Source organism: Triturus cristatus, chromosome 7 (assembly GCF_964204655.1).
Source record: "Triturus cristatus chromosome 7, aTriCri1.1, whole genome shotgun sequence".
NCBI classification, from domain to species: domain Eukaryota; kingdom Metazoa; phylum Chordata; class Amphibia; order Caudata; family Salamandridae; genus Triturus; species Triturus cristatus.
The window spans coordinates 912,030,627-912,049,405 of record NC_140590.1 but is presented as its reverse complement, the minus strand read 5'-3'; the positions used below and the strand labels follow the sequence as shown (position 1 = coordinate 912,049,405).

Here is an 18,779-nt window from a genome sequence, read left to right as displayed (position 1 = left end):
TTTTGCATGGCCTCTCATGGGTGGCATAATACATGCTTCAGCCCATGGGAGGCCTCTGGGGTACCTATGCCTCGGGTGCATGGGTACCATATACTAGGGACTGACAAGTGTACCCCAGCATTCAATCTGGAGTGTACCTAAGTACATAACAAAAGTTTAGGGAGAAAGCAGATAGACTGGGGTCCTGATTAGCAGGATCCCAGTCAGATTAATCAAAAACAGCATCACATCAAGCAAAAAGTGGGAGTAACCATAAGAAGCAGATCCTACTTTCCTACAACGTGTCACGACTGAATGCATACCAGGATGATAAACTACTGTTCTTATGCAAAGACATTACCAGACGTGCAGGACATGCTCTTGAGAGACTCACCGAATTGATGTACAGAGGTCCAAATTTTGCTGAAAAATTACAGGTTATGCTTTACTGTACACATGTGTCCACCAGGAAGGAGAGTACAGATTAAGGAGTTAATTTGCTACATTCAAAGGTGGAGCTATAAATGGGAAGGTAGATGACCAAAGAAAAAGGAGCCGAAGAACGTTAGGGTGCAAATACCTCCATCTATAACAGAGGAGAATGTACAAATGCTTCCCATGAGAGAGGTGCCTGGTGGAGGTACATTCATGTACCATGGAGTAGGGCTGATCTCACTTTATTCACAAATGATTTCCCGAGATTAATAGAGAACCCAGTGGAATGGTAAAGACAGGTCAAGCGATTTGTGAAAATTTCAAAGGTTTTGTGGAACGATTTGGATACTTTATTTAAAATTGTGGCTGCAAGGGATTTATGGGCTAAATGCAGAGTTGTGGTGGATTGGCCCAAGGTAGAGCCAATGAGACATCCTCAATCACATGCACCATCAGCATTTGTAATGAAAAAGTATTACCAGGTGATTAAATTTTTTTAAGCAAAAATCTCTCCTAAATAGATAGATTGGGTCAAGATTGACAGAGTGACCCAAGAATCCAGAGTCAATACATACTTACTATGAGAAAATGTTGCGGGCATTCAAACAGTTTAGTGGGGCAGAGACTATTGAGGCGAAGGATGTGGGACATTTTGTTTACAAATTCATGTATGGATTGAAGCCCAAAGTTAGTTCCATGATTCAGCAGCATTTGATTTGTTGGCAGAGTAAGCCCATTGAAGACATTCTGTGATACGCAAAATATTGCAGTGATGAATTAGAAATGAAACAGAAGAAGCTGAAGGAAAAATTGAGGATAGCTCAGATGAAAGCTGCATAGAGAGGCCAGAATACATAGCTTGTTGGGAATACAAGTCTTATGCAGGGAGTGTATCAGCAGAGAGCTCCGGTGATGCAAGATGGTAATGGGTTTCAACAGCAAGGATTTCAACAGCAAGGGTTCCAACCGCAAGGCAGAGGACATGGTCTTCCGATTGATGCGATCACAGGTGCTGATGGGCAGACTTTGACCACTGCCATGTTTGCGCCAGGTTAGGGCATTGGAAGAGCGAGTGTTGGTTCAATATTGGTAACATGGTTAATGGGAATCAGGATCAGAATGGTGGATTTGTGCAAACATGGACATTCTATGGTACAGACAGATAATTCAAAATCCCAATGTGCCCTCAGCCCAAGTGATGCAGGTCCCACAAGCCCTAATGGCACCACAAAATGTCAATGTCCAGGGATACAATGCAATCAAATTCCCAATGGAAACACTACTCCCTTTGTGGATCAGGGTACGTCTCAACAGTACTCCCTGATTCAGACAGATTATGAACTCAGCTCAGAGCTGTCGCTATGACGGGGCCTGAGGAGGATGGAGTACTTTGTGCATCCTTAGAGGTAGACCAGAGTGGTCCATACGTGGATGGCGAGGTAAATGGAAATCCTGCATCATTCCTCACTAATGCTAAAATTACCCGCTTTACTGTGAGTGAGAATAGCAAAGTATCCCAGCCTAACCCTCTCGGGAAAAAGAATGCGAGTTGTAGAAGACACAAACAAATAACTAGTCCAGTTTCAGAAGTGGTACCTGCCAGATAGGATCCTTTAAGGACCAACACCGATTTGTGGTGTGTAATTCAAGTACTGTAAATTTGCTTGGATGAGATCTCTTGTGCAAGCTGAATTTTTCCGTTTACTGTACCCCAAATGGCATCGAAATCCAGACACATGATGAAGACGTTGCCTTTAATACTGTGACACAAAGATCAGAAATTGAAATGTTCCCTATGTTGACAAAAGGTGATTTGCCCCCAAAATTGAGAGAGACAGTGTGGAGTCTGGAGTCTGGGACTTTTCAGGTAAAGACATTGAACTTCTCAAAGGTGTTGACCCGGTCCGTCATTACAGTGAAGCCAAATGCTGAGCACCACAGATTCCCACAATATTATTTGACCCCTGAAACTATTGCTGGGATTACTCCTCTGGTTGACTAAATGGTTGAGCAAGGCATTCTGATAGAGATTATGGGGAGTCCAAATAACTCGCCCATCATGAGTTTGCAGAAACCCAACGGAAAGCACAGCATCATTCAGGACCTGCGAAAGGGGAATTCCATAGTTGTTCTTTGTTATCCTGTGGTACCGAATCCAGCAGTGAATTTGTTTTAGAGTCCATGTGAGGCCGAGTGGTTCTCTGTCTCTGGTTTATTTCAAGCCTTCTTCTCCATTCGATTGCACGAGGATAGCCAGTTCCTTTTTGCTTTCCGTTTCGGCAGCTGTGTTTTGGCATAGTGCCAAGCCCCACAAGGGTATACTGAGAGTCCACCTATCTTTAATCAGATAAACAAAAGAATCTAGAGTCCTTAGTGATGCCCTATCACTCAATCCTAGTTCAGTACATTGACGACCTAATCAAATGGTGGTGTCAATTACGCAGGAGGCTTACAAACGAGACACAATTGCTCCCTTCAACCACTTTGCTGAGAATGGGCATAACATTGACCAAATTGCAGTTCTGTAAGAAAGAAGTCCTGTATCTAGGACATAATATTGAGAAAAGGAAGGTGTCACAAGAGAGAATATCGGCGATTCTGAAAAGGAATCCACCAACACATACAGAGATCAGAATGTTTTTGAGAACGGTGGGCTACTGTCGACAGTGGATTTCTAACTTTTCCCTGATGGCCAAGCCTTTATAGAGGCTAACACACAAAGGTGTGTCAGAGCTGGTGCCATGGGATGGCAGCTACATTCTTGCCATCTCAGAGCTGAGAGAATGTCTCTGCCACACCCCGGCACTGGAAATGCCTGATTATAATACATGTTTTGCTTTGTTTTGAAGTGAGAGAGAGGGCTGCGCTATTTCCCAACTGCATGGCAATGCTCACCGACCAGTGGCCTATTGTTCTGCCCCATTTGACCCCGTAGCTGCGGTTTTGCCTGGCTGTATTACAGATGTTGCTTCAACTAGCGTTAGCATCAAGCAGTGCAAAAGCATTGTTATAGGTCCCCCCTTGACTGTTTTTGTCCCCCATTTGGTTGAAGTGCTGTTATCTCATACTCAAACACAGTACCTCACCATCAGTTGGCTTACCAAGTATGAACATGTCATTCTTGGAGCCGAAAATCTTACATTGAGTAGGTGCACTGTCCTGAACCCCTCTACATTACTGCCCCTTCCTGGAATTGAGGTTGTTTAGGGAGAAGTGGAACATGATTGGCTTTATGTTACTATGCTATGCACCAAATCAAGACCTGACATGCAAGATGTGCCACTACCTGAATCAGATTATTTGCTGTTTGTTGATGACTCTTGCCTATGAGACATGAAGGAAACCTGAGAGCCATCTATGCAGTCTGTACTGTCTCAGGTGTGATTGAAGCTTCCTGGCTTCAAGTAGTGTTTTCAGCACAAGTGGCAGAACTGATTGCTCTTACTAGAGTATGCTGTGTTTCAGACCAGATGAAAGTGACAATTTTCACTGATAGTCAGCATGGATTTTTTGTGGTGCATGACTTTGGGCAGTTGTAGTCCCAAAGCGGATTCATTACCTCTGAAGTGAAGAACTTGCTTCAGGGTTTGCAACTGCCTGCCCAAATTGCACTGGTGAAATGTGTCGCTCATAGACGAGGTTATGACTTTATGACTGTGGGTAACAGATATGCTAATGAGTCAGCTACATATTGGACACTGATTTTTTGCACTTTTAATGGGGAAACGTCAATGAAAATTCAGATGGGACATATTGTAATCTGTCGTTGTCTACAGTTGATACATGGGAGGAAGTTAGGAGATTACAAGAAGAAGTGCCCGAAGTAGAACAGCAAGATTGGGTCCGAGCAGGTTGTGTCAAAAGAGCCTGAGGATGATAATTGGGTTTCAGGAGATGGAGGAACTGTACTACCAGATAGCTTGTTGCCTCCAATGGCAAGACTTTATCATGGACCTGCACACGTAGGGAGAGATGCCATAGTATGCCTCTTAAGGCAAACAAGGATTAATTCCAGATTCAGATTGATGGCTGAAAGTCTGTGTCACAGGTGTGTTATGTGCCAATTGCAGAATATAGGAAGTAGAACACTGAGCCATATAGGGAGACCAGGAGGTCCCTTTATCAGGATGCAACTGAGTTTCACTAAGTTGCCACTGTGCAATGGGTTAAGATATGTCCTAGTGATTGTCTACATCTTTTCCCAGTGGGTTGAAGCTTATTTGACTAGGAGAAATGACAGTCTCACAGTAGCAAAGCTGTTGTTGAGGGAGTTGATACAGTGTTTAGTCTTCCAGACTATATTGGAGTCAAACCGAGGAACTCATTTTAACAATGAGGTCCTAAAGATGTTTTGTGCAGCACTATACGTTGAACAGAGACTCCACTGCAGTTATCGACCAGAGGCTTCCGGAATTGTGGAGCAAGTATACGGCACTATGAAATCGAGGTTAGCTAAAGTGCGTGCATCAACATCTCTGTTATCATCATATTCCTTTGACATATGGAGTTACCTGTAGTTTATTGATGAGCTTATTGTACAGGAAAGGTCACTTTCAATACTACTACTTGAATTATGACCTGGTACTTTCCGAAGTTCCTGTGGTGAAGCACTTGAATAGACATCCTGATGCTAAAACTGTTGAGATAACGGGACAAGGCTGAGATAATACATTTTGTTATCTTGTGCTAATACCAGCCAAGACTTCCCAAACTATTTTGCTATGCCGAGGGGTTCTTTCTTTTTCCAATACTAGACAATCAGCATCCTGGCTGCATGCAGCATTTGTCATAATTGTGCATTCTCTCCTGAGTTGATCTGTTAAAGGTTTTCAATGTATATACCCAATAGTTAGTCTTGGGTCAACTGGTATATCAAAGCCTCATACCCATTTGATGTAGACGAGTATCTATTTACAGAAGAGTAAAATGGTTTAACAAGGTTTAAGTAGAATATCTCTGAGTCCATTATGTACAGCCTACAGAGCTAATGTATTAGGGGATTTGTTAATTAAACTGCATGACATTGAGTGTGAATTATCTTTGGCTCCTCTAGTGGTCAGTATAATAGAATTAGGCATTATGAAAAATAGGAATTCATAATCTATGATGACATCCTACACATATTGCATAATACATTGTTAGACTTTGTGATAAGAGCCACCATAAATTAATATGATCAAGTGGCCTCCAAATGTGAGAAACTGTGTGTTTAGAAACTTAAAGAGTTTTATGCAATCAAATGTAATTAAAAATTATGCCAGGTCACATATTAAATCCTTCTAAAGAGGTAGCCATGGATATGGCTTATAACATAGGATTATTAAAGGTAATCCAATTTTTTCACTAAAGGATTCCATTTGAGATCACAGAGAAGAGAGGGCGGCGGAGTCAGAAAACTCTCCTTTATTGACAGTCATACCATACACACTTGTATGCTGTGTGTGGCCTCCACGAAAACCTCCTCAGCCACCTCTCTATGCTGATCACAGAGGAGAGAAATCATGCAGTGGTCATACACAAGAGGGCTTTTCCCATCCCCCCCCCCAATCATCCTTCAGCCTCAACATGTAGGAGAAGATACCCCACCCTGCCACTTTCTTCTAACCTGCTCTCATTCCTGCCCTGGTATCCTCCCACATTGGCCACTCAATCTCTTTGCTTCCCTCCTTCTCCCAGCCCAGGGCCATAACCTCTGCTCACAGAGATCAGAGAAAAGGGGCTGTGCTGTGCTGTCTAAGCCTCAACCAGAATGTAGAGCATCTGCCAGCCACCATTCTACATTGGTCTGCATCTGGCAGGGGAGAGAGCGGATGCCAATCACAGAGTGTCACTTGCAATCCCCACTACTATGCAGCTAGCAGAGACTAGAGATGATGTGACAAGTAAGATTTTTTTAAACAAATTTAAGTTTCTATAAGGTACAAGAGCAGCAGGTGAATTATCATTCGCATAATTGTGAAACAAGATATTACAGGAATTAGGGCTAGTCATCAGAAGGAACACAAAGGAAAAAAAAGAAGTATGTTGATAATGCCACTCGCTAGGGGACACCACATAATAGACAGTTACAATTTTACGGGTGGGTACCAAGTCTAATATTTTGCATTTGTCCAGACAGAAACGACTCGCATGCAGTATCCATAGCACCACAATCTGCTAATCCTTACATGAAGATCGTGTGGGTGAAGTTGTTAAAAGTGGCAGAAAGAGCTACCAATTTAAGAGCTCTAAGCCCACCCCCATCTCTAGGTCATCTAAGATTGCCAAAGTGACAGGTTCATAGCTGCATTGATCCCTGAAGCTATTGTGGAGCTCATCAGGAACTTTGTTATACTTAATGTGGGCCAGGAATTTAACTGGAATTTAACTCTCACAATTTGTTCAAACATTATAGCCACATGTGGCGCAGTTTAAATAGGTTTGAGATTGAACAACCCACTTGGAATGGCCTTCTGCTTTTTATATAATAGAGTAATGCCAGAGCACTTTAAATTGGCTGGAACACTACCCAACAGGGGAGAAAGGCTAATTGCTAAAGTGAGAACAGGAACAATAGTTGGCAGGAGCAAAACTGCCTTAAAACCATCTGCAACACAGCAATCAAAAGCAGAGCCTGACACCTTACCATGTTTAATCACTTTGTTACCATCAATGCATTAAGTTGTTTTCTGAAACACACCATTGACTTCTCATAAAAGAAGACCCCTAATTCCAAACAGTATAATACCAATTAAGTCCATGTTTCAAATAAAAATGAAATATGAACATCGGAGTCTAAAATAAAGATAGTGAGATCAAACCTTTATTTAAACTCATGTCACATTCAGTATCCGCCCTTAGCAGAATGGTAGATTGTGAATCATGTGTGACTTAATTGTTTGTACCTTACAGTAGCTAAACAACTCTTAGATGCACATGGAAAGTTCCCTGGCATATGATTTCAGTGAAATGGCATATAATATCTTCAATTTTAACAGTATTTTATTTTCTGGCACAGAATTTGTATTGCCTTGTAAATGGTGCAGGTGTTGGGCATTATTCCTTGCACAGTATTGAAAACTGGTGACTTTTCCCAGGCATCACATACTTAATAGACATTGTTCTTGAGGCACAAATATTTGTATCCAATGTTTCTAATTGTTACACAATTTTCTCATAGGCAAGATCATGAATTGGTGACACAGATACATTTTATTCATAGATACTGTGATGTATCAAGAAGTACTGAATATTTCAAGAGAAACCCTTTAGACTATGGCTTGTTTGACACACATATGAGAAATGTAAAGTATGATTCGTCTCCCCATTTTTAATTTAGTTTTCTTGAGAGAAAGCATCACCCCTCTCCCCCCCAATACCACCACCCCCAAATTAAACTCGCAGGAGAGGGCCTGGCCTGCTTGTTGCAGCATGAAGATGATATAAAAATAAGAATTTTCAAGAGAAAATTTGGTTCAGCCCTCAGTGTTCTCATGAACCTCTTTTTGAGGGTTATAACTGCAGTGTACTACAAATGTGAGTTAACAGATTCAGCATGAAAAACAAATATACATAGGACCTTAACATGTTAAGTTTCTATGAACGTGGCTAAACCAGGTGTAGAATGTACAAAAGCAGTGTGAGACAAGTTAAGGGAGGAAGGATATTCCATTCCTCAGACTGCTGAGTGTTAGGACTTCATCCATAGGGATACGCCTAGAGGGAACAGACTAGAGGCATCAAAACAAGAATTCTAATCAAATCCAAAAGTATACAGAAAATGAGGAGGTGCTTGATTTTCTGGGGTCATAAGACAGGACGGGACATGGACGAGACAGAGTGACTAAATGTGTCAATGCTCACAGATAAATTGCTTAAGAAACAGACATTTTGTGTAACTGATGACTACTAAAAACATGGAAGCATCACAAAAACTAGTTTTTTTATTTGAAAATATAGAATACATAAGAAGGGGAGGGTATTTTATTGCAAATTTTGACAATTAATATTTACTTGCAATACTAAAAATAGTGAACAGTTATTTCTCATGAAAATCAATCGGTGGGTAAATTCAGCAGTTATTATAAATGATTCAATATCAGTTATCCGTTACCCCTTGGTGACACATATGAGCTAGAAATGATTCTGATTACCAATCATCATGTGACTTAGGGTAAGAGTATATATGGAAGTAAAGAGAAGAGGAAGATATGATGTTATACATCACAAAGCTGAAAATTAGTCTCTCTTTATAGTACATTATCAGGATTCCATACGTACCAGCTCTCTTCTGTGGTTAAGGTGCTACTTCTGTCCCCCAATCTCTTCTCTACAGCTTCCAGTTCCACAGCAGTCTGTTCCAAAAGTGCGCACACAGAGTCCTTTATAGCAGACAAAATACAGGGCAACTTTACTATGCAAAACTTGGAGAGACAATTATACTTCCTTCAAACTATTTTGGATTAGCTTAATACTTTTTATTTAATCATTGCCCACTTCTCATATACAGCGCTCTGATACCATTGGGTCATGTATGCACTTTATAGGGCTCTCAAATAAATAACATTAAAAAAATATCTTCAAATTATCCAACCTGTTTTTGAGCACATTCTTCCTTAGAATGGCCATTACACTATTATAAACATTTACCTAGGCGTCTTTGCAAGGAAGCTGGCCTACATAGCTGATAAGTTAGCTCAGCATGCAGAATGTCTACTGCAGCCTTCTGTATGTAACTTGCAAGGGACAAGTTTGAATACCAACATTACACATTCTTCAATATTCGTATTTCTCTCTCCTTTGCTTACAATCTAATCTTCTGCCTTAACCTCTCCCTGAAAGACAAATTCTGCAATTAACATATTCTTCACCTTGTCTAGTCAGCTGAAACATACATCTATTCAATTTGATGCTGTAATTTTATCAGGTCATAATTATGTCAGATTTCAGGTGGAATATAGTTTTTCTCTTGCTAAGATCAGGCATTTGGTCTAAAAATGAGTACAGTGCCAATGGACTCCCTTATTAATCGCTGAAGTTTGGACTCTCCTGCTGATTTTGTCTAACCAGTCTCCCTCGGAGTCACATATTAGTTATTATGCTGGAATCACACAAACAACTACAAGAGAAATTAGGATGTCAGCTGCAGAAGCGGGCAGTGTATTTATTTTCCTCTCTGGCAACTGTTACAACTGAGTTGCTCCCTCTGCTCAGAAAGTACTCCAACACATATTGACTACATCGGTGTCAATTGCTGGATGCTGGAGGCTCACCACCTTCTCTTTGAAGATACCAAAAATAAGGGAAGCTGCACTGCTGAACATTGAGGAACAGGTGCCTTCCTGAAGAGTCACTAATAGGAATAAAAAGCTTATCAGCATAAAAAACCTCCACGCAGACAAGATATCCAAGGTGGAGAGTTGTAAAGGAACTTGGCATTCACAAAACTCACGCAAAGCAGGTGAGGACCAGCTCCAACTGGAGCAGAATACTAAGAGCCCATAAAGAGATCCAGATACTAGGCAGAGTCCTCTAAAGAAGAATGTAGAGAAACAAGGTACTGGAGATTTTTCAATGCACTATTCTGCCTACGCCAGTCCCTTTTAAAAGGAGAGGTGGAAGTAGATAGAAAGAAGCATGAAGCAACCTACATGAAAAAGGAGCCATCGTACTAAAAACGGGCCAGTCTTTACTAAGAAAGGCAAGTTTGAAGGGGTAATAGCATGCTACGTCACTTCCTTTCTTATTAAATGAAATGAGTGCAAAGGGAGCAATCTTGACACTACAAGAAAGGCAGGTATAAGGGTTAAAGAAAGAAATAGTGCACATCACTACCCCAGGCATTCATCCTTTAATGCTCTGTCCCAGAGATACAAGTTTTGTGGGAAAGCACTCTCAGAGGGAGAATGAGATTACTCATTATACTGGGAGGGAGGCTGGAATGCTCATACACAAACTCCTCAGGAGCCCTCACAAGTTCAGCTCGCCCTCTTCAAGGAATGCTTAAGGGCGACCAATGATCGACTAAAGATCCACAGCCCATATGGCATAATAGTGTATCCCCTTTACAGAGGTCTGGGTTTATCAGGAAAAGAGTGACAAAAATTCCACATCAGAGAAGTAATATGAACAGAAGAAGCTGCCACACCTGAATGTTCACCTACAGGATATCCCTTACAATCAGTGTAGTTGTACTCCAAAGATATGAAAGTCACATATTTATTGGCTGTTATATTCCAGTTGACCCTAAACCATCACCAGTGGAGAGCCTGGAACGTCCCTTATAAAGGAATCTGTAATATATGGCTTTAGTTGAGAAACATGGAACACTTAATGACATTTCCAATATGTAGGTCATTGGATGGGATAGGTCACATGGTTTATTTGGCCAGCAATGGGGGGAATAGTCCAAAATATTGTGGCTTATATTTGAATAGCCAGAGATTGGCCAGAGAAGAATACAGAGGATAGCCAGACATGATCTCCAGGAGAAAAGGTTTAAGCAGACTGTTGGGAATTAATTGGTACTCTTAGGCATATTGTCTTTAGCTACGCAAATATTCTCAGCAACCTTGATTCATAGTTCTTTTAACTGACTGAGATATTCTCAAATGGCCAGTACTATAGGGTCTATACGAGGTGCACCTGTACATCCTTTATGACAGAAGAATGGGGACGAGCTTGATGGAGCTATGTTTGACATTACTATATGAAAATTTGGCTACTGCCACATAATTTGACCTTTTTTCTTGGGGGGGAGGGGCATTATAGAAATATTTGTTCTAGGCACTGGTTCACCCTTTCAGTCTGCCATTTGATTGGGGATGATAACCAGATGAAAGGGCTTGTTTGAGACCAACAGTAGAGCAAATAGCATTTCAGAAGTGAGAAATGTACTGGGATCCTTGATCAAACATTATAAAAGTTGGAATGCCTTGAAGACGAAATCTTGAGCCATATAATGAGCTGACTAAACCTTTTTGAATGTGTTGAAATGTGCAGTCTTGGAAAAGACATGAACTGTAAGCATATCCACTAAGTGAATGTTGGGAGCTGGATGATCAACAATAGGATTTGTAAAAATTAAGTGCCACAGTTCTGGTGGTACACATAGAGGAAATAGATACCCAAATAGGCGTGTATATTGCGACTTCTCTTCAATACACACCGTACAAGAGGTGACATGTTCTAACACATTCTTTGTCACCAATGGCCACCAGAAGGACATTAAAACGGATCCTAATAGCAAGGCCAGAAATGGCGGGACAATGACACACTTTCATGACCTCCTGTTGGAACTCCTCATAAGAATTAATGAGGCTTGTTGTTGAAAGTATATGCCATTGTGTTGTATTACAGGTGTTTAACTGAGAACTCTTCCAAATCTGAAGGACTCAAGCTATATGTGCTTCTTTAACCATATTCAAACAACTCTGTGCCACTCCCATAATTCAGTTCAGAGGAGCACAATTTTGAATGAAACTCATACAGAATCAGGACAGCATCAAGATAAAGCATCTTCTAATATATTCTTAGATCCTAGAATGGCAGCCATGAAAAAAATATCATACTTGTAGAAGAAGTATACCCCGTGGGCCCGTCTACTGTTATGATGCTCCATGTTGTGGTGACATAGAAGATTCTTTTTATTAGTCTTAACTCCAAAGGCTTACAATTCTCAACTAACAAATGTCTCCATTCCAGACAGGCATGTTTTATAGCTAAGAGTTCCATCTCAAGAATGAAATAATTACCTTCAAAATGATATAAAGTATGAAAAAGATAACAAATTGGACATGCCATACTGTCATCCTCTTGCATCTGCAACAAACGCTGTCAAAATAATAATAACAGTAACTTCCTTGCTTCTAGTAGGTATGGCATCATCAAATTCTCTATGTGGTGGCAAAGACAGGTCTGTAAGTTTACAAAAAATATGAGTATTTTTCTTGATATTGTGCTGAAATTGGCATTAAAGAGACTATGGGAAGATTCTTTGTCTCAGCATGCGTTTCTTCGGAAAGAGCACAACAATCTCCAGAAAAAGGCAATGCTCATGGCAAATTTGATGAGACATGGAAGTTGTTCTGCTCGCCAACTTTATTTATGGAATGTGTAGGAGTATTCGAAAAAAATACTGCGTAATTGAGTGAAGAAATAATGCTGAAAGATAATATTTCTTCATATCCTGCTAAAGAAACCAGCAATGGTACTGTCTTATTTTTTACTGGTGTTCTATAAACTTTCTGCATGTGATCAGGCACCCTTTTTGAAACTCAGAACTTTATTCTTCGGGGCCCCTTCATCATGAAAATAAATTCCAGAAAAAAAACTTAATTAAGTATAACTGGAACCACAACATCATCTTCTGAAAGAAGACTGGCTGAAGGAATATATGAGAGCTGGGGTCTGTACAAGAAGATCCAACACAAAGGAGCCATTGAACACCTGTTGCCTTCTCCCTTCCAAGGGCTCTGGTTTTTCTTGCCTTCCTTCCTGGGAGTATAGTACAAGCTCTGTCCAAATTACCACATTGCACTCAGTAAAGTCATTAACCGGCTTCTCTCCTACAGTCTCGTTTGGCCTCAAACAGACAGTGGAACCTTACTGGTTCCAATCTGTATTGTTTCTTGTTCATCAGCAGAACTGGGCTCACTCTTCTAAGCAGAGAAGATTTGTGGTAAATGGTGTGGGCCGGGACCTTGAATCATCCATCTCACATTCTAAAGTTTCAGAAGGCAATTTTCAATGAGAAGGGTTATTTCTATTAACTTCGACAAGGACACAGGTCATGCTGACCAAGTAAATTCACCCTAAATCTTTTCCTCAAGTCCCCACTGGAAAAATGGCATTTGGGTTCTTTCGATCCAGGTGGTCTCAGCAATCAACTGACAAAAAAACAGTTGCATAAGCTTGCACACCAGTATTCCCTTGCTACAGAGTATTCTCAGAAACCTTGCATAATTATCCACCAATGTATCTGATTCTCCAGCTAATGGAATGGCCCAAGCTGCCCCAAAAATTCTTTCAAAAAGGTGTCCCACTTTAAAGATGTCCGAAACAAATTGAGATGGGTGAAAGGCAAAGTGGATTCAGAAATTTCTTTGGTTTAGGTGCATTTCCAGAACATCACACAGTACAAGCACTAACCACAGCAATATCAAGAGCATTCGAGCCTGAGTGCTGCATATTTGCTTCGCAACAATTTCAGTTTGTGAACTTGTGTTTTTTAAGGCTCCTGCAAGGTCTGCACAGGATCCATATCAGACTTGCAGTGTGGGATTTGTTGGTGTGGCAATCTGTCAATAGATGCAACAGCTGCACCTTCTTCACTCATCTAAGTAAGGGCAACTCCTCCTGTATCTGGCGCATTGTTTAACAGTTAAGAACATCATATGGAGGCAACAAGTTCCTCCTTGAATGCTCACTGACTGAAGGAAAAAACAAGTGGTGTAAAAAACCTTGAGACAGGGAGGATTTGACATGACACTCAAAAAACCCAAATCAGAATAGTTGAGGACCAGAACAAATCAAATTGTAGTGGAAAATGGAAAAGGAATAGATGAAGAGATATAGATTCTAGTAAGAGTTCTCTAAAGAAAGAAACCAAGAACAAAATACAGGAACTAGGAGCATATAACCCATTGACAAAAAGTTAATGGAGAGTTTGTTGGACATAGTTCTACCTTTTCCAGCTCTTTTTTATAGGGAGAAACAGAAAATAAATGTGAAGAAGAAATTGATTTACAGGAAACAGGAAGTGACAGAAAGAAAACTGGCCAATCATGATTGATTGGGATATTAACAGGCAGTTTATTTTCACTAAGGGAAACATGTTGAGTTGGAAACAACTTTGTCACTTCCTTCATATGAAAAGAGCAGATGGTAGGAGATATCTGGAGGGTAGAAGCAAGGCCAGAAAATGACTGAGTGTTCCTGGTAGGTGAGAGGGTCACAGAAAAAAGAGACCACAGGCTTGCCCCAGGCAATCTCCAGATAGAGTGCAAAGAAGGCAAAGATTAACATTCATTCAAGAAGGCACTCATCCCCCAACGTTATTTATTCATTATTTATTTAGCATATTTCTATGGTACAAAGTCACCCAAGCTATAAATGCGCTTTACATGTTAAAAATAACAATGATACATTTTCTTACAAAGAACAGGGAAAGTTGCCATAGTTGAGACAGATGTTGCAACTGTGGTATTGGGCCAGGAGTAAAGAGAAGGGAAGAAATTGGATTTGATATGGATTGGTAATGAAAGGTGAGGGGTTGGGGGGTACTATGGAGAGGATGGGAAGGGTCGGATGGTGAAACTGAAGGAAGGTGGAAGGGGGTGGAGGGAAATGGATATAAAGGAAGGACTAACAAAGTAGATATCATACCGTTTTCATAGAGGTACCAGTTAGTCTTGTAAAAGAAGGACCAGGTAAAGTTTGAACAGGTGAGTTTTTAATAAATGTCAAAAGGAGAGGAGGAAATTTCCAGTTCTATTATCTGTATGTAAGGATTTCCTGAAGGTGGGAGAAGCTCCTGAGATGACTGCTGTAGCCCATGGGAGGCTTGGCAAAAAGGTGTTTCCAGAAGCTTTTTTTTTTTTTTACTTCTTTGACCCCTCGAGCTGCCAGATGTCTTGACAAGTTTGGACAAGCAGGATGGGCTTTTGTATGGATTGCTTTGAAAGCTAAGTATCTCAGTTTAAATTGGTTTCTCTCTTCAATGGGGAGGCAATGTAGGTCCGTGAGTATTGAGGAGATGTAGTCTAATTTCTTGGACCCAGAGAGAGACTCCCATGGAACAAGATGAACAGGCCACTCAAAAAGCCATGAGGTATGCCAGAGTAGTTGCAATCGATCTCCTCAGGAGACCTAACTAGTTCAGAGGCATACTCTTTAAGGAATGCATAAGGGGACTCAATGCCTGTCAATGGATCCACTGCCTACTGAGCATCACAAACACTTACACAAGTCTGCATTCCTGACTACAAAAAGCTCAAGCCTGAAAACAATGAATTCCTCTAGAATTATTGCTTCTTGGAACTCTCAAAAATGGCTTTTAAGACCATTAAAGAGTTACCAGATTGATCTGTTGTTCATCAATCTAATTCTATTACTCAAAAGTTTTGTGACTTCTGGAGGCAAGTCCATGAGGTGATGGGGGAGGTGACAGGAATTGTTATGCAGCCTGAGGCGCGATGTTGTCTCCTGAATGTCTGGAGTCCTACTGACCACAACGCGGCACAGACTCAGTGGGTGACCCTGGGGAACATGGTAGCCAAGCGCGATATCGCTCGGCTGTGGGGCTCCAATAGGCCGCCCACATTGACAGCGTGGATGGAAAACATGGACTGGAGCATGTTTAGGGAGAAGACAGTGTATTGTGCTCGGGGGCGCCCTCGGAAATGGCATGCTGTGTGGGGGCTATGGAACCAGTACAGAGGGGACATATGCCTGCCCCCCGACCCGGATCCGCCTGAGGAGCAACTTTCCCCTTAGTCCTTTTCCGGCTTTGACTTTCCCGCTGATATGTGATTGTTTCTAGAGTCTCTGCCTTTCCCTCCTTTCCCTTACTATAGATCAGTGCCTGTTGGACGTGATGGGGCTCGTCCCCCCTGATGGGAACCTCTCTTGGTGTTTACAGTACCTTTCGCCTTGCTTGTGTTTAGGGTTGTATTTATGTTTATGCAAAATAGAACCTTTAGCTCTCCTGTCAGTGATATGTGGACGCAAGCATGTGTTGAACCTCTAAAGCTGCCGTACCTCCGGGATGTCGGCTGAATAGCTGTGTCACTGATATAAAATAAAGGTTTTTCAAAAAAAAAAAAAAAAAAAAAAAAGTTTTGTGACATACTAAACTCTTTTTTTCCCTAAGAAGGTTAGCCTTATTAAAAAAAAAAAAAACAATTCAGGAGAGAAATCTACTCCTTGTCTTTCTATTGCTACTACCTTCTGTTATGGTTTGCTCTCTTTGATTTCCTTTTCGTCTGAGAACTTTTTACTGGCACTTCTTAAGCTACAATCTGCTCCTCTAGTGACCAATCCGCTACTGATATACTAATGTTTCATGACCTGACCATCTCACCTCACCTCTCAGATGGCTACTTAATTCTTCTGGATGCTGTTATCTGATCCAATTTGAAATTGCTTCAGGTGTACCTGTTCTGAAAAAGCCGGAAGCCAACCTAGCAATACTAACTAGCTACAGGATTAAATCACTGACAAAACACTGAAAAACAGATGAAGAACAACTCTGTGTTTTAATGAAAGAAAAGGAGGGAGGTGAGATCCTCTGTAGCAAGGAGATTAGGAACTCTTTTGCCAGTCAGGTCCAGGCTGGGGATTAAGTGTCAATGTGGGTGGGAGGGTGGGGTTCAAATAAACCTACCCCGTCATTTCTGATAATGGATGGTTTTTAACTGTAATTTTAAAGGAGATAAAGGAACATACATTCAATGTCTAAACTGTTAAATGTGTTCAGGGCTGGCCCCATTTAGTATGAATCATATTCTGCCATTCCTGGTATTTTAGCCAACAACACACTGCCCTTTAGGGTTTGTGGTTTCGTATTGAACTTGGAATGGATTGGTGTACAATTTCCAACACTGCTAAGTGCTTTTGGCTGAAAATACAAGACTATCTGACAAGAGATGTTGTGACACAGGCTAGTTTGCAGCTGGGAATTACAGGAAAAAAAGAAAATTGAACATCAATTTTTGGCAAATTCCTTTGACTACAGTATTTTTCAATTTCATAAATATGGTTTATTTTAAAAATTAAGTAAGGCAGATCATGGCATCTAGAAAATTTTCACTTGAGATGTTTGGTTTGCTATGTTTTACCCTTTATATTTCTATCATGCAAATTTGAAAGGCATAACTGCAAATCAGCGTTTTCAATATTTGTTAGAATGTGTGTGCTTAAACCCCATAAAATTCTCCTAACTTGCTTGCAGTATTTAATATTTTATAAAATAATTGTGAAAATGTGTTTGCCAGTTAGCGGGCAGCCTGCTGCGTTTATTTTATACAAGTTGGTGCGCAGCAGTAGAGTTTGAACAGCAGTACATTACACAGATTTTCAAATATAAAGTACAGCTAATGAATGGAATGCTGAACAATTCAAACATTCACCCCCAGTCACAGGTCTGGGTTTCCTCCATTGTTTTTTTGCTCACTACACCACCCCAGTTTGGACCCAGCCATATGCAAATCAGTCTTGACCGTGCTAACCATGGGAGCAGTCCAGCCTGAAATGCCAGGCCAAGTCATCCCTGGGCCAGAAACAAGCATCCTGGGACCCACATCAGCCAAGCTAGCTTGAATCCAGTGGCAAAATGAGCATGGCACCCATGCCTGGGCATACTCTTCTCACTTAGGGCGACAAAAGCAAAAAGTAAAGATGATGGACGGAATGCTGAACAAATCAAACATTCAACCTACATTCTGGGTTTAAATATAAAGTATGTGTGGTGTCTATGCATCATTCAGATGAAGGCATCATCCGTGCGCAGGAAGCCGATGTCCGGCCGGGTGATGACCATGTCTCTGACCTCCTGGATGTCCTGGTGCTAGGTGTCCAGGTTCTCGTTCAGCTCTAGTCGGGCTTTCTCCAGGGTCTCGGGCGTAAGGCCCGCCTGCAAGTGGGTCATCGTGGCACCTTCTGGGGCCCAGCATCCTGCTGCTGGGAGAGAGGCACTGCCCGAGGGCCGCAGTCACTGAGCAGCAGGCACAAAATCTGATCCCTGCATAGGGTCAAAAGATGGCTAGCTCTACGTCATGCAGCAACCCAAACCACTTATTGCAACGGATGCATTGCTTCATCAGTGACAGAAGATATTGCAGCTGCCTCCACCCTCCTTGCTCCCGTTAGATTTTTGACATCCTTCAATCAGTGCGTGAGATTTACCAGTCAAAGATCTGTCTTGTTTTCTTTATAATGAATATGTCTCCTGCAACGTTTGGTTTGCGCGCTCTTTCCCATTTTAGTCACATTTAGCAATAAACCGCAACAGAGTAAAATCCACCCAAGCTGTGCTTAACAAAAAGCAGCGATGGCTGGACATGGAGACGTAGAACAGAAGGAATAAAAACCAGACACAGCCTGGCCAGAGGCGTCCCGCGAGTGTCGCGTTGAAAGTTAAAAAAACAAGTTACACTTCTACGTTCCACCCCCATAGTAGATTGCTAAGAGAGACCCCTGAGACACCCACACCACGCTGATAATCATGATGGAGCGTCCCACTGAAGGGGGGTGGAGGGGGAAGGACAGGGGGGCACGCGCCGCAGAGGCTGCAGGGGCCCGCTGTACGCTGCATTGAAGGTCCACGCTGGTCGTGGGAAGTGCACTGTAAATAAAAGCCAATTCTTGCATTTCAAGTGCCCCCGGGG

General features: G+C 41.5%; 1 protein-coding gene across 1 annotated transcript in view; it reads right to left on the bottom strand.

The window, feature by feature from the left end:
* WWC1 (WW and C2 domain containing 1) overlaps positions 1–18,779 on the bottom strand; it is a 389,597-nt gene that overhangs the window by 56,573 nt on the left and 314,245 nt on the right. The window contains exon 17 of the mRNA XM_085617843.1: positions 8,674–8,774. Within this exon, the coding sequence (XP_085473969.1) occupies positions 8,674–8,774 (101 nt within the window). The remainder of the gene's footprint in view (positions 1–8,673; positions 8,775–18,779) is intronic.